The following is a 25995-nucleotide window of genomic DNA, read 5'->3' on the forward strand; positions in this document are numbered from 1 at the left end:
CAGACTACCATAAAGTGGAGCTCAATCCTTGTCACGGCCCTGCTTAGACTGTTAGTATAAACAGATGTCCTACGCTCATACTGCTCAGTCAGAAGGCACAAAGAGACAAAACTGAATCAGACATCTCCTAATGTTTAGGCTTGCCTCAAAGAAATGTGTAGAAAACCATATTTGGTTCATCCCACTACAGTTCCCCAACCTTTTCCAAATATGAGCAATGATGTTCCATCAGTTTTGCATGAATTATTTCACTTCTACCAAAAATCTTGCTAAATTAGCTACAAAATATTTCCAAATTCTTGCATGTTTTAAGTCCACATTCCCTCTACCCAAGCACATGTGGTTTCTCCAAACAGATGAAACAAGCCACATATATTACACAAGTGACACCATAAGTGTTTCCTAGGCTGCATGTAAACACCCATATAAACCTATCTTTCCAACAAATTAGTAAAAATCTATCACAAGACAGATGACAGATTCAGTGTCTCTAGACAGCCTTTTGCAGTGCTTCACTACCATTCAGGCCTTCCCTCATCCCCCTTGTCTAGCCTGAATGTTCCTTGCTGTGATTGTTATCCTATCTGCCACTGAAATCAAGAACTGATTTTGTGTTTCTTTTCTGTAAGTGCCTTTCACATTTTGATGAACATGTTGTTCTTTGTCTTCTCTAAAGTAAACAATTTCCATTCTTTTGGTCTGTCCTTGAGGGTCAAGTTTATTCTCCTCTCCCTTCTTTGGATACTCTCCAACTCGCTAGTACTTTTGCTGAAGTGCTGTGTCTAAAACTGAGAACATTTCGGGGTTATCCTCTTATTTACACCAGACTAACTATATTGTTGTTGTTATACCAGGCAGACCTTGTTGGCTTACCTTTGTTTCACTGTTATTCATGCCTAAATGTACACTTCGGCCTAGCACATATTCCAATTGAATTACGTGACACCCTCTCTGACTTCTGCTACTGTCATGATTGTTTTGAAATCCAGTTCCATCTCACACTGTACTTCATCTGTTCTCATACTCGGATCACTGGTAAAAGTAACGGAAATTGCCCACCTGCTACCAAGGTTAAAATCTTCAGTCATCACAGAGGGTAATCTCAAAACACCAATTCTGATTTTAATTTATGGTAACACCAGCATGGTTTTTAAAACAATGTTGAACAGATGTTGTGGAATTTTAATTTAAACCACACTCACCTGCAGACTGTCATGAGAAACAGCAACAAAAGCTTTTTTTTACAAACAACCTACATGATATCTATTCATCTTTACTTGTCCAGAAGATATGCGAGAAAAAATTAACAGCTTTAACAGAATAGACTTCAGAATTCCAAGGTAATTATTACGCATCTTGGTTTCTTCCAGCATTTATTTTATTTGTCCACTTTTTTCAGGAAAAGTTCAACCAAATGGTAGCAATTTCCCAAATTCTTTCCTTTTGCTGTTTAATTCTTGCTGTATCGTTTTCTGACTACTATCATAAGCACTCTAAAAAGAGTAGCAACAGAGCTAAAAGCACTTACAGGTTTCCTAAGGAAAAAAAGGGATAGTGCTCCAATTAGGGGCATGTCTCCAATTAGTGGTTCCAGGATAACCCTCATAGTGCCATGAATCTGCAAAAGAGGAGGAAAAAAAACGCAATGGGGTAAACTTTAGTTAAAGCTTTAAATGAAATTTATTCACTGGTAATGCTCACACTTCTGATTCACTAACTTCTTGATTATAGAAGAGTTTTATGCATATAGCTTACATATCATCCAAACCCAATGCCTATTCACATAGGCATTAAATAGTTGGGCTTACAAATTCTGTAAATTAATCTACGTGAAGGTGTGTCACGTTAGTGACAATTTTGCCAAAAATATGAAGTAGATTATGTATACAGCTCAATATAAACCTTTGTGGCACAAACCAATACAACAGCATCCACAAATACTAGAACAAACATTGGTAAATGCTAATAGGTATGTCAAGACAGACAAAAAAAGCATAATATTTTTCCTTGTTAGAGAGATCTGCTATCAAAAAGTAAAGGAAATTTGAGAAACAATATCAGAAGGCCATACTAATTATAGTAATTGCATGTAAGCTAATGATTTAATCTAACACTGAAATACTAAGTAAACCAAAACTTCAAGCTCTATGGTCCCTTCACAAACCTACACATCACATGAACATTGGCTTAATGTGAAATTTTCTCCACCTTTTCTAGTAGAAAAAGTTAATGCTTATAATAATTCTATATCTGAATTTTACCCTTTCAGCTAAGTCATGCTACTGAAATTATTATGCAGTATCAATATTATGCAACTGTGAAACAATAGTAAGTAACAAAACTACACAATTATTTTTTATAAACTATTTAAATCAGAAAACAACAATGCAGTACTGACTCTCTATTAAAATCAAAAGAAAAAAAATTAATTTTACCTGTATACTTTTCACACCAGCTCTGCAGAAGTATCTCTTGATCTCCAAATCAATTTCACAGTTTCCAACAAAACTAAAACCAAAAAGAAAGTATATATTTCATTTTGATGGACTAAAAAGCAACACACAGTTGCTTTGCACTGTCATGACAGTATATTTTCTATCTCAATCCATACATAAGAAATGCATGTTAAAACATTACAACATACAACAGTCAAGATTGTTAAAAAAAAATTACATCCCCTTCAAAACATCACCACTCTCATCAAAGTCACTCAAATACATATATAGGTATGCTATCATCACCAGAAGCATGCATAAGAGAAAACACACAAGTAGCCTTACTTTTGGGAAGTAACAGACACAGGAATCATATTCCACTTCAGGAAAGCTCTACATAGGTATCATTGATAGTACATTTACCCAAATCCACTCTCATCTAATATAATCATGAGAATCACTAGATAGAGATGGTTACTTTGCTAAAAATCAAAGTTGTCTGAAATATACATACTTGCAAAACCAGTCATATTTAGAAATTCAGTAAGCTGGGCATGCTGAGCTGGATGCTCAGCTAAGCAAGATTTAAGCCAAAAACAGCTGAGCTCTTTCTGAACGGAGAGAGGAGGCAAGAAGTAAATTAGAAAATATTTTACTGAAAACAAGCAAGTTTATCCCTGAACAGTTTTTGCATCCCCTTTTTGGGAATCCAAGGGTCAAGGGCTTGAAATTTTGCTGATGTTGCCCTGGATCTTGGAGATAGATTTGTAGAAGAAAAAAGCCCCATCTACTTTGCCCATGCTACAAGACTAAAAGATTATGTGCACACAACTCAGGCTCCGATATGAGTAGCTGTTTTTCCTGAAGCTCCATGGAGGTCAAGCCTGTGACAGCAGAGTTGAGCAGATCTTCTTCAAGAACTGCTGCTTCTGTGAGCCGTGTTTGGTCTGAAAACAAACTAATTCCGAGACTCAAAAAGAAATTTAGGAAGGAAGAAAGCTTGAGGTCCCCTTTCAGAACCCCTGCCCCCTCCCCTGACAACTGATGGCCACAAGGTACTATCAAAACAAAATGAAGGGTTACTACGTCCAGGATGTCCATTACTGAAATCATCTGTAGTCTCCCGGGCTCTGTGTATGATGGTGTTCTCTACAGGATTTCAAGTAAATGCAAATCTTATTAATGCCTTAAATAGAAATAAACAACAGTATCAAGACATTCTTTTAAACATCCAACACTGAAATTTATTTTGGACTATTCAAAAGATAAGACTGTGCAGAATCTGTCTGGGGAAATGGAACACAACAACATATGTGAAAGGAAGGTCACCGTTGCTTTCCCTGGAAAGAATGTAGGGTGACTGTAGAGTTTAAAAATAGACATATAATTTTTAATACACAATTTAAAAGGATGTAATTTCTATTTTTACCTATGTAACTATAAATAGAGATAGTAAATATATATATATATACACACACAGAAACACACATATAGAATTACATAACAACATGACACAGAGAAGTAAGGTAAATCAAACCCTGCAACTGAAACCTCAATCTTGGCACTTCGTAGCATCAGAACTATTTGCGTTATGAAGACTGGAAAGCAGGAATATGCTAGTTTGAAAATCCGTAATAACATGATGACAAATTGAAGTAAAAATAGTAACAAGCTGTGTTTGAGAGTCATAAGTCAACAACTTTTGACCTTATAATCAAGTTAAGCATGGTTTTATCCCCCAAGATATTTGGCTGGGTCCATTAACAAGTGATGCCATACAGAATTTCACTGTAACATAACATGCAACTTGCAGTCACCTTTAGTATGCAAATTCTATGCATTTAGAGCATAACAACCCAGAAACATTTGTGATCCCTCTAATGTACAGATCACTGAGATAGATTACAGCTTAATCAGGACGGTATTGAAAAACTATAACAGCAGCTGTACTGAATCAAATGAGAAGCACAGTATATTACTGCATGTGGTCATTGTAGGCCACAGAAGGTACCTAGAAGAAAAATGAACAAAGAATACGACAAGCATATTTCCCAGATTACAATGATCTGTGATTCTGAATTCATTATTTTTAGGTGATCTTTAGAAGGTCTTTTGACTGCATTTTTATACCTGTGTTCTCCAAGTATAATGGTAGCAAGTTTCTCAACTGAAATATACTACATGAACAAAAGGTATTTCCATGCATTTAGATCTTCAGCCTAAAACTTCCTTTTAATGCCTCTATGTTTGTCATGAGAAGATGAAAACAATTGCAGACAATTAACAAATATGCCCTCAATATCTCAATTTTTTTTTTGCTCTCTTTACTACAGTTCACATTTGATTTGACAGAGTTTATCCTGTTTTCTGTTGATCCATAACCTTTCATTTTCCCCAAGGATTTACTATCTTCATGTTCTTCAGCAAACTAAGATGTCAACTTATTAACAATGTATCATCATTTGCTCAAGCTGTTAATTTTTCCCTTGCCCATCTCTCTCACAAGAAACAAGACTGTTCAATTGTAACATCATTTTGACAATTTTTTTTACATAAAGCTCATAGAAATTAAGAGAAAGATAAAGTGTTCCCACTGAAAACATGGTCCTGAAACTGAATCTTTAAATACATTTTCCAAGGACTGCTTTGTGAATTAGCTAGTCAAGCTCCTTATAAGAGTAAAGCTCTTAAAAGCATAGTACTTGTTTCAAAAGGTTCTGAAAAGCACTCTGAAACAATGACCATAATGGACTCAATATCCTTGTAAAACAATAAAAACTAAACCAAACCCACAATCCTTTTGCAAGTAAGCTTAAAAGCAAAAGCAAACAAAGAAATCAAGGAAGATGCACAAGATACTAAACAAGTGTTCTGGAGACACATTCATTTAGTGTTTATAAAAACATGTAAGTAACTGAGAAAAGTAAAAAGCCTCAAACATCTTAATTTTAGACTAAATTTCACAGCAAAGTTTTAATACATTAATTAAAAAAAAATCAAAGATAGTGCTTTAGTTTTGAAATGTAGGTTTTTATTAACCAACACTACTTTAATGATGAAGTCACACTGAGCTGATATACTATTTCCCTCAGATAAATGCTATTTACAGCATGTAGTTCCTTCCTCTATTCATACACAATTAGAACTAACTAAATTTGCGTAATGAAGCAGCTCTCCTTTCAGGCCAATATAACTCAATCAAATAAAGCACATATTATAAAGCATGGGCACCATTGTGACATGATAATAAAGTTTACCTGATTTGAAGATCCAAAATTATCTGCCTTTTGTCCACATTTTCAGTGTACACTTTTACACCATTTATTCGCAGAGGCTGAAACAATGAAGCAAGTAAAAGTTGGATCCTTCTACTGAACTGCACCATATTAATCTCATATTAACTTCAAAATAAACGTGGATATATGCATATTCATACTTGAAATGTTTACTATAAGCATCATTAAAAGGTGTGAATTAAAGCTATTAATTTAGCTCAAAATGTTATTTCAAGGGTAAAAATTACCTTGCTAGGATCCACTCAGTCACAACCTTTCTGGAAATTACCCTGGGTTTGGACCACTAGATTTCAAGATTTATGAAAATGTAGTATCAAGCTTTCTCTCTCTCCCCCCCAAGTAAACATGTCATTTCTCTCTGCTTGTATATGTCTAACACTCCCAGATAAAGCATTCTTTTCTGTGCAACTAAAACAAGCTAAATTTAATTTAAAAAGAAAGTACTGCCGTAAGTGGAATTTAGTCAGATTGAATGGAAAAGAATCCATAGTCCCCAACAAAAGTTGTATCAACCACTCTGTGTCCTCTCTCTAAACCACTGTGTTCATGCTCTCTCCTATCCCCTCCACCCCCATACAGAAACAGCACATAACAAACATTCCAAAGACTCAAAGCATCATCAAATATTAGGTGGGAAAGGATGAGCAATTACCTTATTTAGCACCACATCTGGAAATCTCACAGGCATGTAAGAGCTACATGTTATAACTCCTTCTTCCATGGGACTGAACAGAAGACAAATACCTATCTGCTCCTAGATACTATGCTATGGTCCTTTGGAAAGCTGAGGCAGCAGCCTAGAGTTGGATTCCATATACAGCATGATTAACATGCTTATCTGTAATTGCCCTTGGGTCATCTGGCTCACTGATCGTTAGCACATAACATGAACTGTATTAAAATCATGTGGCTATGAGCTTTTCAGTTGACTAACAGTTACTATACATTGAGTCTTCTCCCATTCTCAGGCAAATTCTGAAGCAGACACCCCAGGAAAAAGAAAAAAAAATAAAAAATAAGAATGCTTCTGCTAAAAAAGGCTCATGGTTTTATTTTATTTTAATGTTACAACAGAAACCAGAATCAGTGTTACCAAGAAATACTTCTGCATGGATTTAAGCAGGCTACATGATAACAGTATGTAAGACAGCCTCTTAGATCAGCAACTCACCTGATGACCAATGTCAATCTTTGTAAAACTGAAGGTACTGAGGTGGTTGTTTGCTCCTCTTACTGCTGGTTCTATGGTTTCTCGGAAGAGCTTCTCAATAAATTGGCAAATAAAAGGCCACATCTGTTTTACAGTCTAAGGGGAAAACCAATAAATATCTACATGGAATGCAAACTCACACATAACTAAAAACCTGTTCTTTAAGGTATATGTAAGAAATTTTGTACAAAGTTTGAAACAGAAGTTTTCTTTACAGTTCACTACAGACAAAAGAACTGGTTCCTTTTTACATACTGGAAAGCTTTCTGTAATTTGCATGAGTCTAAAGCACTGGAGGAGGAGAAAAACAATTTAAAGAATTTTCTTCTCTTACCCTATGAATGCATATATGCTGAGTATTGGAGAGAAGGGTGAAGAGAAGTTTATTTGCTGCACAAAGTTGTATCTTAGGTTATCACACATTCAAATCAAAACTGCAAAACTAATTTTTTTTTAGACTGTAGGTCAGGAACCTACAGTAACTGGAAAGTATCCCAGACAAGTAATACATAAATGACTGTGTTTACAGCTGCTATGACTTCCACACAATTACAGCTCTCATTATTCTAATGCCACTTACAGTCATTCTCCAAAACTCACTATTTCAAGACCAGGAAAATAGATTTAATCTTTCTCATGACTAACTGGATCAACAACCAGAAGCTTCAAGTGTAGGAAGTTAAAACTACCCTGTTCTCTGATTCTTGCCACCTTTTTTTTTTCCTTTTGTATCTCAGATTTCCCTCCTCCCCCTTCCCATTTGGAAGCGATGCTAATCACTCCTCTTACCTTGTTGAGCCATTCTGCCCTCTCTGTGTCTGGAAAATGGACCTAAAAAAAAATCCAAAACAAACAAACAAAAATTCATACAAATACAAAAAATTTTTTACTTACTCATGTCTAATAATTAATAATACAGGGAAGCTTAGGGGATCTCCCTATAAACAATGTATACAGGGATCAATAGATTAAGCAGTTAACATTCTTGACAAGAATATTAGAATTCAAGCAGATAAAAATATGAACTAATTTCTGCACTACATAGTTATAGATCCAAGCATATATTTAATAGTGTATCTGGATTAAAGTATTGCTTTAAACCATAAATGAACTACAAAAATATAAATAATACGCAACATAGCTGACACAGCTAATGCCAACCAAATTTACCTCATTTCAGAGGGTTTTAACATGATACACCTGACTGCCAGAGTCCTGACTGCAGTTCTACTTCCTTTTATGCCAGATCTTCTGCAATATCAATGAATCATTGCTAGAAATATTTAATCAGTGAAGCTGAAGCTCAGGAATATGGATTTAGTTTTTGCCTAAAGCCCTTTGAAAGACATTTTTAGTGATTTCTTAAACAACTGCAGAAATCACGAAGAGGCAGCAGTATGATGGTACATACATGCGATGGAAAGTACTCATCGCAACAGGAAAACACCAGTTAAACACTGGAAGAACAGATGCAGTTTTCCAGACAGGGAAGGAAAGCACAGTTCGTAGCTTTCCATCCTACAAACACACACACGAGCTAAAACCTGAAGCAGTTCAGTAGGAGCAGAATTAACAAGCATTTCTTTAAAAACAAACAGCTTCTACAATGAGATGCAGATCACACTTCTGAAACACAAAGAGCCTCTGAACACACTAAATAACTGTGACCTACATACACTGACTTTCATGAAGCAGTGTCTCAACTGAATTGCAAAGTCTTAATCTCTTCATAGCATAACAGATTGCACCATTGGTTTTAGCAGCAGTGCCTACTGGTTATTTTTATTATGCATATATCCCAAAATGTGAACAGCCAGTGAAATACATCCTTTTTTAACTGTATTTTCAGCAAGTTGGATTTGAAGGCAAGTCACATTACTGAAAAGAGGGCAGATTTAAGTTAGATGTAAGCTAGAAATTCTTCACTGTGAGTATGGTGAGACACTGGAACAGCCTGCCCAGAGAAGCTGTGAATGCTCTATCCCTGGCAGTGTTTAAGGGCTGGACGGAGCTTTGAGCAGCCTGGTCTAGTGGAAGGTGCCCCTACCCATGACAGGGGGGTGGAACTCGATGAGCTTTAAAGCCCCTTATAACCGAAACCACAATTGATATTCAATACATCTGACTGGGATAAAACAAGTAGCACCTCTCTCTTGCACCCACCAAGCACCCTTCACATTCAGTCCTGAATTATTCAGAATCTCTTGAGATAGGCTGGGAAACAAGCAAGAGGCCATACTAACATGTAGCCATATACACTGATTCATTAATTTTTAATCTTACCTATTGTACCATCTTTCTTAAGGCCTTGCTTATCAGGACATAGTTCATAATTTTTCCACAGATTTAATAAATTACTTCTCCTTTGATATAACACATCAATCATGCTCCTACCATGATTTGAGTTAGTATTAAGCTAACTCCTTAATTATATAGAATCATAGATTAGTTAGGGCTGGAAAAGACCTTAAGATCATCTAGTTCCAACCCCCTTAAGCCTAGTTTACTTCTACAGTTGCACATGTTAACAGCAACAAATAATACAATTAATTACATCTTCCATTTGTGTTTGTCACCCTTTTCCATCCTAGTTTTTTTACTTGCTCCAGTTCTAGCATAATTCAGTTGTATTCAGTGCCTATTCTGATACGCAAAACAGAGAGCAGAGAATACAATCTTCCACCTTCAAGACCAAAGTTTTTAATCTAGACAACCTTGAATCAAAAGTTGAACTTTAAATAATCTTCAGATGTTCCACAACAAGATAGGCTGAAAACAAGTCATAAACATTAATCAGTCTAATAATTCCAACCATTTTTAGCCTGCTATATGAGGCTGCAGTATTAACGGTAATGTTGTAATTTGCTTTAAGAGCTTTTGATATCAAACACAACACTATGCAAAGACAACTAGGGAAAGCCTGAGGAATGGAAGTTGGTACACTAGATCAGTCAGGACTGACACATCGAGGCAACTGCACAAACATTTTCTGGCCAGAAACAGAAACAAGAATCAAGCTAGCTGATGTGCAAAATCTGTTAACTCATATACAAAATCTATCGGACAAGCATGACACGAAGAGCAGAAGTCAAGTTTTCAGCTAAGACAGTCAAAGACTGAAAGCATTTTCCACTTGGTTTCTGTTAGTAAAGTGCTCCTGTAGGTTTGGCAAATACTGTCTCATTCCAACCACCTGGATTAGGAAGTATTCAAAGGAAAGTATAACTAGAGAACTGTGTAAGAAATACCCTACCAATCACATTCAACACCAAAAAACATCATGATAATACTACATGTTCCAGAAATTTAATACTAAATGTTATATTGAAAAATACTTGGAAGTGCTCAGAAGTTTCTGCACATAAAAACAAATACATAATTTAGCTTTCTCACACAGCTGCTTGTGCTCAGCTCTAAACAATCTTCATGCTTACTTCCTATTTCTGATGTGCTCATATCTTGTGCTCTCAAAACCTCAATTCAGAACTTATTATTTTTCTAATGATCAATAAAATACCAGAAAAAGCCCAAGGAATGCAATTCCTTGTTCTGTCCTGAAAGATAATAAAACAAAATAGGGACAAAAGAAAACCACTAACAAGCTCCTATTTCTGTAATAACAGCACAAACTTTTCTTAGCCACAAATATTGTATTATTCTGACTCTTTATATACGGCCTTCATATTGGCTAAATTTACTCAGTTTTCTGCCCAGATGATCATGTGTCTTTCTAAGGAAACAATGTTAGACAAGGAATAATAACCATTAAAATCAAGCACTACAGACTACATGTTGGTGGGAAATTTTGAAAAGTCAAACAGTAATTAGCAAATGGTATCAAATGAGTTTCGAACCAAGAATAACAATACTGCTGCCTTTAGTGTAATTCTTCACTCACATAAGGGTAGTTTCACCTGTCTACATAACTGTCACTAAACATAAGCACTGACAGGAAAAGTCACAAATAATGTAAGTTACAACACCCTTCTGAAAGTAATGCTGAATGGCTCCCACCACAAGTTACAGGTATTAATAACCTACTTTAAAATATAAACTGTACAGTAGTTGTTATTAGTCACTGATACCCTCACTGTAAAACACTTTTTTTTTAAATTATCTTTTGTAACCTTTCTGCATCCTTAAAGCTACTTACCAGCCAACCCTTATTATATTTAACTTTCACTTAACGATTAATGCATAGTCCTAAGTACTATTTACATGAACTGAAGCAATAAAAATGGCACCAACAGCCAAAATACAAAATTGCTATTGACCAGAGTATTCCTTAAAGTGAAAACATTATTGCTACAAACCAATCACTTCCTCAGGAATTGTATATTACAGCAGAGAAGAGGAAGCAATAAAAGCAGTTTAGGTTAAAAAAAACCCAAACAAAACCCAAACAAACAAACAAAAAAAAACCCCAACAAAACCAACCGAAGAGAACCCCAATTGAAACAAACCCCCCGTACCACTGTATATTGGCTTTTTGCCCCATTTATTTGCTCCCTTCCTTCACCGCAAGGATTAAAGATAAGAATTAAATTTTAGACTCCATTAAAAACAATGTACTATAATAGCTATATTTAATAGGTACTTATCTGAGTCAGCATTGCGCAGCTTATGTGTAGTTCTTTCCATTTGAGCTGTTTAATTATTTGTTGCTCCAGATGTAAATCTTACATAAGGTCACACAATATAACAAAGTTTCCTGATATAGTCACCATGTAACTAACTACACCTGAGCAGTTTTCCAGCCATTTCACAAATCTCCCTTCTGCTTACTTTAGAAAGTTAAAATCCTCCTGTCTACCAAAAGCCCAGCTTAAACATAGAAATGTAAAAGGGTATCACAATTTGTCTTCACAGTCTTTTCATGCATCATCAGTGGAGAGAGAGAACACATCACAGGAGGAAAGTCAGGACAGAAACCCAATTTAGGTGCTCTAAATCACCTTCTGAATACACAGCATAAGCAGTTACTTAACGACTAAGCCTAAAGCTAGGTGGTGTGGCAAAAAAGAAACACTAAAATTAAATTATCCTTTGAATTACAGCTGCCAGATTAATTTTGTCTAAACTCACTGCACTTGTAACTCAAAAAGTCTGGCAAAAATTAGTAAAAGAATTAAGAAGAATCCCAGCACAAATAGAATAAAGAGTGTCATACAGCAATATTCAAGCTCAATTTAACAGCTATCCACTCCACTGTTTTCCAGTCGGTAAAGCAGGCTGGCCTAAGGACATTTTAGGTGAAACAGAGCTGAGCAGTGCTAATGGCTTAATCTCATGTATCCCAGCCAGCCTCTAGCTCTCTGGAGAAACAATGAGCGGCAGTAGGTGAAGTATTTGTTCCATTCCAAAGAGGAACCGATGCAGTCCTCTCCTACTCAGCACAATCTGAAGAGGCTTATCCACAGACATAGACTGGGGACAACTGCTCCTTTCTAAGATAAGGTAAAGAAGTTGGGGCTTGAAGGGAAAGCAGAAAACCCAGGCTTCTCCTGTTACTCCAATAATCTACTTCCAAGGTTATCCTAGCAATTTTCCTAACCTCTATCAGCCCCGGAAATTACTGTAGCTCCCACATGTCTGAATTACAAGGTAAAACACGCTAAATATTTACTGTTGCAGAACTGCAGGATTCAGTATTCCCAAAAGAGAAGGTTAAATTGTTAATAATGAGGGTTCCTCAAAAATGCTGCAATCAACCACATGCCCTTGCTACTAAATTAACAACTGTTTTCACTATGTTTTGGTAATCTCACTCTGTTTAGTGTATGCAGTCTTAAATATATTTAAATTACTAGCCTTTGCACAGCAAAATTCATATTCAGTGTTTTCAGCATGAGGATAAATGAGGACTCTTGAAACACTCAGAATCATTAGGGGGGGTGTTGCGTACTTCAAAAAAGTAGTACAGGTTTTGATAGTAAATGCCTCTTTACAGCAGCAAAAAGAAAGTAAAAAAATCAGATGTCAGAAAATTAAGGTAAAGGGGAAAAAATAAAAATAAAAAAAAAAAAAACCACAGTTTAAGAAATATACAGAGAGAAATGAGACAGGGAAGGGCCCTGGAGTCATTGCCAGGCTCTCTGATCACTGTAAAACCTGAAAGTAAAATGGAAATGTTGGAAAAAGTGGAAACATACCTAAATGGAGGAAACAGCTGTAACACCAAGAAAGGTTAAGGATTGTATTTATTTATAAACTGGAATGTAAGTCATTTAAGTGTTTGGACAACACATCGGAAAACAAAATAAACCTTAAAAAAAATAATAAAATACATGCCCTTTGAGTCAGATTTCAACCCATGAGATGAGAGTGGCATTAGAAACACATACTTGGTACCCCACCAAATGTTTCTGAAACATTCTACCAGAACAAACATTGTCATCCCACGTGAACTGTCACTATCAGTTCAGCAAGTCCTAAAAGCTGCCACAACAAATTATAGACTCAGCACAAGTTTTCCAGTGTGATCTTTACCGTGTTCTCTACTGCCCCACAAGCTATCTGCCTCAGACAGTGTAAGCATCAAGGCGAAAAATAATTCTTTCAACAACAACACAGCAATTTAACACCAAACAAGTTGGCACTTGCAGGAAGTCTGAAACAAATGGCTTTTCAACACCTCCGGGTTTCAATACTAACATGAGAAAGCTACTATAATAAAATTAATATACCTCAAGTAATAAAACTGAGATTCTTTATATGGCATAGAAAGTTTTATTTTACTGCAACTTTCCGTGACCTCTATCTCCTTCCCCTCCTTAAAGGTCTAAAGAAAAGCCTAATATACTGACCAGTTCAAGCCTGGAATAAACAGTAGCTCACATACACAGGGCACTTCAGCATTCTATGCCCTGAAGGACCTATTTCCTAATATATATTTGTAGAGACTATATCTGGGAGACAAAATGATAGCAGCACATAGGCTGGTTTTTGTAAAGTCAGGCTAAACTAGCAGAAAACAATCGTCATAAAATGCTGCAAATGGTAGCAACACTGTTAAGAAGAGCCACCACTACCCACACATACATCATTGAAATTAACTTAAAGCCCAAACTACACAGAGGGATCTAAAATCCACCCATTTCTGCTGCACCAGAATTAAAACAGAAAATAAATTCAAAATATTTAATGCTTTTTAAAATTTTACAAATGATGATAAATGCATCCAAGTTTCTCATTTAAATAACACAAAGATACTACTTTGCTTAAATTTTTTTTTAATTATATGTAAAACTGTAGCTGAGAAAGTTTTTCCTCTGTTTGCCTTCTCATTACAGAATTCACTGGAACAGCATTTAACAATCCTCCAATTTTTGCCAGCAGCCTAGCAAAAACCTGATCAGTTTAAAGTTTTGGTAGCTGTGGATTCAGAAGCCCTCCCTCTGCAGGCCTGCAATATTACCAGAATATTCTCATCTGGACATTCCCCCTAACTTCTGGGACAAACTATGTCTTTGGCAATGCAAAATGATGCTGTGTTTGCAAAAGAAAAGCCCTGCCTAGAAGAGTCTCCAGAGCTTCAATACGACTGAAACAGCAGCCCAGAAGCAAGTCATGCAATTCAGAACTGAAGGATGATGAGAAGTCATGAAGCAGTAAAGTTTCATTTTCTCCACGCACATCTTCAACATCTCTTAAATAGACCTCAATCATAACAGCAGTGAGGCTTGTCAAGAACTGCATTACTTTCCAGCAGTTTGACTCACCAGTACAAAAACTAGATAAAATTTGTCTAAGTGCTGCTATTTTTGCAGCGATAGACAAGCATGCCACAATACAAAGTTACCCAGAAACCCCCTACTTCACAGCAGCCTGCCATAACAAAATCCTCCGGGATAGGCATTATAAGCAGCTGCTCTGGAAGAATGACAGAACAGTAGTCTGCTAGTAAGCATGCGAACTGGGAAGTCCTACTTCTACCCTGACACTCAGCCTTTGCAACCCCAACTCGAGGAAAGCTGCTCTGCCTATAAATTAAAAACTGAGCATCACTAAATCCCAGAAGCATCCTGGCTGAATCACCTGAAGAACAGCATATGAAACAAAAGTCCCTTGCTTTACCACTAATAGCGACACAATTTCCTTCCAGACATCTGGAAATACACTGGCATGAGTTTGTCTTACCTTGATGCAGAGCCTACCCTAAACATAGCAGAGCACACTAGAGGGATCCACAGAGCTCAGCTGTTACCTCTTTTGAAACAAAAATACTTTAAGATTTCAGTCCTCTACTACAGATTCATCTTCCAGTGCAGCCTAATTTTAGCATTACCTTCAAGTACTAATATACTAGTACAATATATCATGACTCAGCCTTCAATATAGAGATAACTCTAACCAAAATGCTTTATTTTCCCTGCAGTTAAAGAGTATCTCAGGAAAAATCCTGAATTGTGTTTGCACTTCTACTTTCCAGCTGGAAAAGTATCATAAGTTTTCAGTGATCAGTTTGGACTGGGACAGCATAGTAAAAGGAAAAAAAAATGAAATTGAAGGTATGTGGGGCATTCAGCTGCAGGCCTTTTAAAGGTTTTCACTTCCTGAAGAATCCACATGCAGAACATCTGACATAAAATTGATATCCTGACACAGAAAGAGTCATATTTTTCACACCTACCTAAAATTTCTCTAGAATTTAACAAAGGTTTCTGGATCATGCCTAAAACAAGATCTCTGCTTTCAGGGTGGGAGGTTTCCAACAAGTATCTTCAGCAGTGCGGCACAGTTTGTCAAATTTGACAGAAAGTCTTCCTAAAACTCAAAACAAGTTATTGCAAACAAGAAAAAGAGCCTTTACGACTTAATTTTGCTAAATTAAAAGATTAATCTTGCCTTAATCTTTCTCTACAAGAAAAAAAAAATCATGATAACTATGTAGTCTTAAGAAATTAAGTCATGATTCACATAGTTTGCTGGATAGGCTTCTTATTTTAAAAATCTCTTTATTATTATATTAAAAAACCCTCTATGTTTCATATAAAGACATTTAAATTTAAAAGCATTAATGAAATTACTGGATACACTAGGAATGCAAGGACTAAAACCACACCAAGACCTAACAAGTCACCTGTATACACATTTTCCCAGCGCCTGATTGGTGTCTGCTGCCTGGCAGACATACCAAAAGGCAGTCCTTCGGTTACACCACTGAAGTTCATATCCATCATTAAGAACCCATCAAGAAAGTGAGGCAACATAAGAACCTGCTTGATCTCTTACTACCCACATTTACAATAGTGCTTTTATCTATACTATCTCCTTATTCAGAAGGCCAGAATTCATTATCAAGTATTACAACAGCAGGGTGCCCTTTTCCAATCTCACCTTCAGTGGGCATCCACAGCAATAACAACTGTATTTTAAATGCTAACGTCCAATAAAAGGCCACAACAAGCAGAGGTAAGGGAAAACAAACAAAAAAAAAAAAAGAAAAACCAACCCAACAAAAAACCAACAAAAACCACAAACTGAACAGCATAACACTTCACACAAGTAAAATATCAAGAACTGGATTTAAACCTATTGAAGTCTTGCTGGCACACCAGGTTATAGATACGTAGCACAACCAAGGTTTACAAAATAAAACATTTCATGACAGCCCACATAAGCATATCTTCAAATTCCTACAAGCATTGCAATCATTACTGAAAGCAGAGACCCAGATTTCAAATGCTTAAGCTGCTGAAAGGTGTAGGATGAACTAGCTCTAAAAACTCACAGAATTTTACCACTTGAAAAATCATGCAAAGTACTACTTTTTGACATGTTATTGATTTTACCCTTTTATTCTCAAAAATAATTTCACTCCTTCTCCTCCTCTTCCAAGTAAAGTCTTAATACCTTAAAATTTGAGATTTTGGGTATTAAAAGTTTTATAAAAGGCATTATCACCTTATTTTCATTTTGTTATGTCTTAAAAACATTACATCATTTGTACTTTTTAAGCCTGCATAACAAATTCCTTTTCAGTTCCCTTGAGAATCCAGACATGTTCCCACTCCGCTGCACACCAAAGCATCTGGCTGTCTTGGTGGTCAACACTAAAAATGTTATCCTCTCTGGACTGCTAAATACTAACTTTCAAAACAGCTTATATAACCAGTGCCACAGCACAACTTACTACCTTTTCAATTGCCTTCAGCTATGAAAAGAAGTGCTGGGCTCTGCACCAAGTTGTCAGACATCCTCATTGTTGCTATCTAGACTAAAACATTGAAGGTTTCTTGTCCTTTTACTCCACTGACCCACTACCCGCTTTACCAACCCCTGCAGTCAGCAGCTCTGATTCACTAAGGCTAAGGTTCTGCCATCAGAGAGATCTTATTCCTGCTAGCATTTGCAAGGGCACATAGTTCATCCCTCTAAGGGACCATGCAGGCCTTCTATGAGGACTAAACCAGACATCAACCTTGAGGAAAAAATAAGTGTTCAACAAGTACTGACCACCTTCTGCAGACTGCCTGTCTTCTTTCTCAGGCAGATTAAATGTCCTTCCCTAACTAGCTTACCAGCAACTAATTACTGAAGAGCAAAATGATCTCCTATGACTCAATGTGCACATTCTAGCATAAAATGTCTCCATGTACTGAACCCCAGATTTTATAGGTTAACCTTTATCTTTTTTTTACTGTTTAACCTATAGTTTACGATATATTTGAAACAAATCTATGTGAACTCCAACAAGACACATCTTTTATTCTTCATTCATTTTTCTTAGTTTGGAGGTAAGCAAAGTGCAAATTTGCATTTGAAAATAGAAAAGAGCACACAAAAAAAAAAAAAAAAAAACCAACCCTTGGTTTTGTTGAGGTTCTTTTTGGTGTGCTATTCAACCTAAAAATACAGTATTAGAGCATGCAAATTCAAATTAGGTTAACCTGCATCCTAAAATGACAAAGTCATCTGTACAGTATGCTCACAAGTTAGATCTTATATGCTTATTGTTCTTACACTAAAAGAAAATATATGCAAACATTTTAAACATAATCAAAAATCAGTCAAGGTATTAAAGCATTTTAAAATGCCCCTGTATCATTTCTAGCTGAAATACTATACAGAAATTCAGCAAACATAAAGGGTATAGATAACCTGCCTGTTTTACTGAACCTGTAAATAGTCATTGATAAACTCTCTCTGAAACTATAAATCTCTCCTAAGAAAGTAACAGAAAGCAGAACATTCTAAAATGTGAAAACAAAACAAAACAAATCTTAATGTTTAATTTGTTTAATTTGTGTCTCTGTTAACATGGTGACAACAAATGGTGGGGAGGAAAGCCCTAGTTAATCTGATAGTTCTAGATATCAGATGACAAACAGCTTACATGTGTAATTCTTTCTGGTTCTTCCATTCAAGCATTCGGATTCTTACACCAAGCTCTTTTAAAAAGCTCCATATTTCTAATAATCAGGTGCATAGTAAAATTTGAAAGATTTATTATATTTTTCTCTATCCTCTCTAAACCAATTTTGTCCCCCTCAATGGACTGTATTTCAGCACAGAATATACTAGTTATGTTAGAAAAAGGCACACAAAATATATCACATTTAATAGGAAACAGAGAAACTTCTGCACTATACAAGATCAACGGTCTAGCTAACACAGCAACCAGAAGTGATGTCTAAGGAAAAAGAAAACCCGAAGTAGTACTATAGAGTTAGGCTTCCCTAAATATCCTTTCTGCTTCTGCAAAAGCTGTTTTCATCATCCTTCCCCCTTCTACCTCGAAAATGCTCAGCACCTTGCAAAAAATTAACAATAAAAAAATAATTCAATTTCACAAATTCCCTTGTATCAGATAAGTTTACTCAAGGCAAAACTGATACTTTAGATTTTTAGGGCAGCCCTTATATTCATGCAAAATCACACAAGACCAAGAAATATATAACTGGAAAGCACTCAGACCACTGAATTCCAATCTCCTGCAATTATCCTATTGCTGTTTATAAACTCCACCTTAAAAGAATAGAGTTTGCTACCATTCCTCAGAACAGACCAGGAAGGGCAATTCTAGTATGTTTTCGTGGGCTGGGTTGCTAAGGAAAGGCTGAAGCACTCCCTGCTATAAACCAAGTTTCTAAACTTAGGTATGCTACATCATGTTTGAGTTACAAAGTGGAACCAAAACCAGACTGCCTCCCAACTAAATTAACTATTATCCTCATCCTTAAATACCCGTCTTACTATTTTGACTCTCCACATGATCAACAAAAGATACTTTAGAGGAAAAAAGTCCTCATCAAATGACAGAAGATAATGTTCAACATAAATACCCCCCCCCACACCAAATCCCTTCTCAGTAATATTACTTTGTTTTGAAGCAAAAAATGTATTTTCATTATATATTGAAAAGGTTCTACAAGCATGTTGTCAATCTGCACCCACAGCTTCTAGTTCCTGTGTTCATACAAATTGTGGATCTGTTTCCATAACCTATCTTTCAGCAGGAGTGTATCTGTCCCATGACAAAGCTTAGCACCTCTTATCCAACAAGCTATTTTAGAAAAAGCAGAGTAAGTGTACTTAAAACAAACCTGCAAAAGGAAAGGATGCTATTGAAACAACATCCTCTGATGAAAACATAAATGCTTCTGCTACTGGCTTGACACATACGGCAACTGTGCCAGCAAGTGGCAAATCCCCTGCAAAGCTAATGCTTTAAGTCAGCCACAGAAAAGTCTTCTGTGAAGGTCAGAAGAACCAGGTTTTCATCCATAAATGGAAACTCTGGCTTTTTTTTTTTATTTATTCTGGAATTAGAAAAGTGGGTAGAATCCTGGCCCAAGTCAGGTCTGCTGTCAAGCTACTGTGAATTCAGCAGGCTCAGAGAAAGAATCCTTCAGCAGGTGGACACAACATAGACGATTTTGCCCTGGAATTTGGATACAGTGCCTAAGACACATAGAACATTTAAAACAGATTGACATCCCAGCATTGAGTCTTAATATCAGCAGTAATGAACTCAATTTTCATTAAAAATAGTAAAAAGGAAATAGAATTTCACACTGACAGAGGCTGCTGCTCTAGTCTGCACACAAAACAAGTAAGAAGAAAAAGTGTGGTTGTAGTGTCTTTCTAGGACTACAAAGATTTTCATCAGAAAGTGAATTAAATACCAGAATACACCATTGACAGCAGTACAAGATTTACGATCATCCAAAAAGAGATGAATACTGCCTGGCAGGCACTTCTGCAACATAATAAAGTCCATACTTAGCAAAAGGAAGATGAAGCCCCTCAAGTGGAATTGAGGCAACTGATCAAAGGGCATGCAGTACCTTTTCTCCAACCCACGACTACATGTTGCAATATTTCAGTTAAAATACACCTAGATATATGACAGTCCTGTTGATTCTTTGACTTGTGTACACAGCAACATTTGTTTAGTCACTTGTCCTTCCATGCAAGTCTTTACAAATCAACACAACCAAGAGAAAAAATAAATACTGCTATGACTAGGAAACCTGAAGTTTGACTTTTTTAATTAGCAATCAGGTTTCAAGAAGATGACATTTTTTTAAGAGATTGGTAGTAAATACAAAAGTAAAAATTACTAATCAGAAAGAAAAAGCCCTGTAGTCATTTTGCAATGGTCCCTTTCACACTACCAAAATTCTAGTAGGCCCTGGTTCCCGGAAACATTCCATGAGATTTCAGCTTGCTGCAGACAGACACTTTCTGTTATAACTGCAAACCATCACTGTCCAAAATAGTTGTCTTGCAATGCTCCGCAACAAAACATGCTCCAGCCTCCGTGAAAGTTTTCCATTTTCAAAAAAAAAAAAAAAAAAAGGAAAAGAAAGTGATCATAAACTACAAAATATTAATCCTCTTTCTCAACTAAGCTAATTTTTAAAACAGTACTGGAAACTACAGAATCTGCCTTCCTTTATCATTTGCTAAGTTTAATGTTTGGCCATATGTCTTACATGATACTCCATTTTAATTTCTCTGCTTTGATGTAAATTCGCTTATTTTATTTGCATATGTTTAGAGAGGAGTTCCTATATTTTTCGAAAGAACAGACTCTAGCTTTTATGTAAGCAGTTACAAAACCAGCACTTCAGTGGAACCATAAACTAAGGAAAAGCTACTATTTTGAGTACATACTAAAATTTTTCAATAACACCATCAATTTATTTCAGGTAGCATGCCCAATCAAGTGTACATAGTTGCTGACCCGAATAACAAAAACTTGTTTCTATTTACACAGCCATCGCTTATGCTCAGCAAGTGCTTGCATGAAGATGTTTACCACAAGTGAAACTAGCCCTGATATAAAGGCAGCTACTGGCCTTCAAACAAATGATGGGTAGCAAGTAGCTGAGTGATTAAGATTCAGTATTTTCTTGGATGCAGAGGAGGAACGCTCCAGCATCAGACTGCAGGAATTGTTGTGTGTTTGACATACAGGATGAAGAGCTAGCAAGAATGAAAGAAGAACAGTTAAATACATTTTTCCTTATAGAATTGCAGCACAGAACTGTCATCTCTTCTCTTAGATTACTGATTATCATCAGTGCTGAAGATAACCCAAGCATGTGGGGATATCTTGAATATGCTTTACCCCAAACTCAACCATTACAAACAGCAATGTTCTTCCACTTCCCAATTTAGCAGTAAACATACCCATCAGAAATCAATACTATTTTAATTACTGACAGCAGTAGTAAGTCATTTTATAAGCATACTGCTCAGAACTGAATCATAACATTAAGCACACAATAGAGACTTTAAAGGCTGAGTTGCTTGTAACTGATACTTAAGCTCACCATTTCTACATTTTTAATCAACACCTACTGTCCCAATTCGGATATTTGCAGTGTATTGCTGGAACAGAGCTAATCAAATCATACCCATCAGATCCTGGTTGCAGTTTACAACAACAGGAAGACTTTTTATATCTTGGCAACCCTTTCTACCTATATATGGCTTCACAGCAATTTCAAAGGTTTTGAATTTTAAAGATTCAAACACTGGTGAGGAGTAGGCAATTGCAATTGCTGAATTATTCTTCTCTGATCTTCAAAATTCTGAAGAATAATCAAGTGACCTTAGACCTGTTTTATCATTAATAGAGAGAAATAAGGGCCTCTGGAAAGATACATCTGACATCTTGAAACATTTCTCCTATGATCAGAGGGAGTCCTCTGGAGATGACTGTACTGATCATAAAGAAAATTTCCAATGAATTCAGACTTATGACTGAATTTAGGTTCATAAAATTCTAGCTCTAAGTGGAAACCAAACACATTGTGCTCAAAACCAAACTGAATATTAATTTGACAAGTGAAAAGAAATTTCTGTCAACTATAAGACAACTGCCTGAATTGCAAATAATGCATCATCTAGTTGATCAGTTCCCTAAAATGTTTTCAGGTTTAAAGAAATCTTGCCCATGGCAATGCCAGAATAACTATGCCATTTTATTGCTCCTAAGCAGAACCTTCCTTAGCCTGCACTTCTCCTGAAGGAGAGGTTAATATCTGTGAACATGAAGGGAGTAATACAGGCAGCCAAGTAACTGTTAGCTCCTGAATACTCAGCAGATTTCACAACAAATGCTGTTGCACAGTGCTAATAATTTTTCTAGATGTTCTACAACATAATATTTACTAGATGTATTAAAAGTCTTACAGCTGTGGACCACATTATTCCTTGCTAAATTTAAGCATTTAAAAAGTAGCAGTGAAGTTATGACCTCATTACTCTAGGTTCTTATTATACAGAGAAAAGGGAGCTCCTGCAAAAAATGCAGTTCATCCATTCCCACTGACTAAAGACAGGCAGTAGAAAGAGACTTACATCTCTGAAATGAGGTGCCCAAGTCCAGTGGAATCAATCTACATTTCAGTTTGCTGCAGCAAACTTCACTGTGTGTGCTAATTGGCAACAGATTTTTTTTTTATGGCTTGTACTGTTGGCTGTATTGGTTTAGGGCTGAATCCCAGCCCAGTACATCTACCAGATATTTTCAGCAGTCTAAAATCTGTATGCAGCTCTTAATCACATGTAATAACTTTCTTGCAAAAGACACAGCTTGAGTTTAGAAGAATGCAGGGATGACAGTTAAAATGAAATCAAACCCGAGTAAAATGCCACAGTTATTTTCAGAGATCTGCATAAATAGAAGTTAATTTGCAACTATATCATTTCAGCTGAAAAGTATTTTCAAGAATTTGATAAAGACTTTTCCATGTAAAACTAGCCTCTGAGGAAAAGAAAAAAGTCTTTTCTTTCTTTTCAACATCAAAGTGATGTTGAAATCCAACCCACCATTCCTGTTGCTATATGTGATTTGCTGCATCAGATACAGTCCTGACTGCTCAAGTTATTTGGAAAATTCTCAGGATATCAGTCAGCAAGCTTAACAGTCATCTACAACAGACTTTTTTACCTAAATAAATTGGAGGCTTTTAACTAAACAGTTGAAGATCTACTTGCCTATGGAAACATCTGTAATCAAAATCAAATCTATCTTGGAAAAACAGTCATTGAGATACCTATTTCAATGTCTCAATGCTCTCTTTTACCCTTATGAGCTCATATAGTTACTTTCTGTTAAAATAATGACCTCTCAAATCCCATGCCGTTGACTGATCTGAGCTGCTCCAAATCAGAGGCTTCGTCCATTTCATTTAGTGGGAGATCACAAGTAACAACTTTACTTATACATTGTGCTCTTTGCTGGAGTATGACAGACAGGAATGTTATTTCCATGTGCCTGGCAATGCAAACAATCACAGCAGCAGAAAGCAGAGCTGGAGTTCATCACTTCTGAGTGTGGGATGAATAAACTAGAACAAACGAAAACCTTCAAGATGACACGGGTTGACAAAAAGTAAAACCATTCCCCCAGGCACTGCAAGTCTCAAGCAAGAAAGCAAACGACCTGAGTTTTTACAGGTTATATCTAAATCAGAAGCCTATGTGTTACATTGGAATCAAGAATTAGAACTTTACAGTAGAGGAAATTCCAAAGTGGTTTGTCGGAGCTTAAACCCCATTAATTTGAGGAATCCTGATGAACTAATCTCCTCTCTCTGGCAAGTCAATACATTTCTATTGCTTCTCAATAAACTGACACTTAAATGATATTCTAGTTTTCCAGCTTGCCCCTGGAGGACACAAATGTGAAACAATGTTATCACAGTCAAGGATAAACATTTTAAAGCAACTGTAAATAAATGCTACAACCGCTTCCATCCCTTCAACTGTTTCACTTCAAGCACAAACGCCTCCACTTCTTACCCTAAAAAGTGTTTTACAAAATACCTGCAAATATTCTATTTCCCAAATTCCAAACTCAACTAAGCGAAGATGAAGGTTTGGATTTCTTCAGCCAAAACCACCACAGACTGTCACCTCATATTCCATGGAGTTTTTCCAGTATCCACTTTGCAGGTAAATGTCTTAAAATAAAAATAAAAAAAAAAAGTTGGCCATTAGGCTCTAATGGTTCTCTCTACACTTATTCCCAAACAAGAACAGCCAACTACAATTGCTTAATGCTCCTGTGTAATACCCAGAACACCGTGCAGACCCCTCTCTCCAAACCTAACAGAGGTTTATGCACTAGTGAAAAGAAAAACAACCCAAAACCTAATTTCAAGTATACACACTTGTACTTCCACTCACAGCTTTGTCAGAAGTATTGGTATGGTGTTACTAGTATACCAGGCTTCCTCCCTAGCTGTGCCAGAAAAACAAATCAGTATAAAGGAAGTGGGTACACCAAGAATAGCATGTGCGTGCTAGAAGCAAATAACCTAACCTTGAATTACTGTTTTAAAAGAACACTTTTGTAGTTCTTCATCTCTTATTTAGTAAAGTTTGTATTCTTATATAAGAAATCGATTCATTTAAAAAGAAAAAAATGTAATTTCCAAACCAAATCTATTTTCAGGCTGTTACTATGGTTCTATGTGTAATGAATTACTCCAACTTTAATGGAAAAAAAGCCCCAGATTTCATTGGGTTTTGTTTGGTTTGTTTTGGTTTTTTCTTTTTCTGTTTGTTGCATTTTTTTAACTGTTTGTTTGGTTTTTTGGTTTGGTTTGGGTTTGTTTCTTTGGTTGGCTGGGTTTTGTAAATCAAAGTAACAAAGTGAACATATCAGTAGCATTTTTGTTACTCATTGTAGAGAACTAAGGAAAGACAGGACACAAGGGGAAAGAAACATCAAAACACAAAGGAACTGAGAAAAACAGTTGTTGGAAAATGTTTTGTTACCATACATATATGTTAAGACTTGAAAACAACAAAAGCACATATTATATGCAACTTTTTAAAAAGCTTTATACACAGCCAACATTAGTAGAAAATTAATTAGAAAGACTTATATGAACAAGACAGATATAAGAATACTTTTTTTATCAAAGGAACATAGACAGTTTAGGCACATTCACATCAACACAGTACTCGTACCTAACACATCCTAAAAATAAAACAAAAAAAAAAAAAAAAACAAAACAAACCCCACTTCCAAAAGCCCGAATATTTTCCATTAAACATAAATCAAAATAAAGACAATCATGAACAAATAGAGAAGAAGAAATTACCACAATTAAAGCTACTATATCAATCACATATTCTTATACCACATGCAAGTCAAATGACTGAACACTGCTTTTTTTGTTCCCCCCCATAAAACATTCTCTTATCATTTCCTGGCTGCTATTTGACATTTAACTGGCAGAGGGTGGGCGGGTGGAAAAGCGTTCATTTTCTAGTTCAAGTATTTTAGGAAAAAGTCATTGGGTGAGGAACACAGCATTTTAAAATATAAATTCAGCCTGCATCATAAACTGGATTACTAGCCTAAGACAACTTCCTATGCACACAGACAAGAGAATTTAGCATTCTACTTCAACAATTAACAAGATGAATCAATAGACTGGGGAGGAGGGAAAAGACTAGCCTCAAAACAAATTACAATTTTTCAAAGTTCTGGACCAGCAAGCTCAGCATATTAGGAAACATTAACAAATTAAGAACAGACATTTCCTCATTTGAAGCATCATAGAATCCTTACATTAAC

General features: G+C 36.1%; 1 protein-coding gene across 4 annotated transcripts in view; it reads right to left on the reverse strand.

Annotated features, from left to right (window-relative positions):
* Positions 1–25995, reverse strand: part of ESYT2 (extended synaptotagmin 2) — a 74722-nt gene that overhangs the window by 37632 nt on the left and 11095 nt on the right. For all 4 annotated transcript variants that reach the window (XM_061349440.1, XM_061349449.1, XM_061349455.1 and 1 more), the window contains exons 2-6: positions 7731–7772; positions 6903–7037; positions 5693–5769; positions 2436–2508; positions 1529–1618 (exon numbers count right to left, since the gene is read on the reverse strand). In XM_061349440.1, coding sequence (XP_061205424.1) covers positions 1529–1618; positions 2436–2508; positions 5693–5769; positions 6903–7037; positions 7731–7772 — 417 coding nt within the window. The remainder of the gene's footprint in view (positions 1–1528; positions 1619–2435; positions 2509–5692; positions 5770–6902; positions 7038–7730; positions 7773–25995) is intronic.

This window comes from Neopsephotus bourkii, unplaced genomic scaffold (assembly GCF_033783945.1).
Source record: "Neopsephotus bourkii isolate Nb327-2 ecotype Australia unplaced genomic scaffold, CSIRO-AGI_Nbou_v1 NB_53, whole genome shotgun sequence".
In the NCBI taxonomy this organism is placed as follows: domain Eukaryota; kingdom Metazoa; phylum Chordata; class Aves; order Psittaciformes; family Psittacidae; genus Neopsephotus; species Neopsephotus bourkii.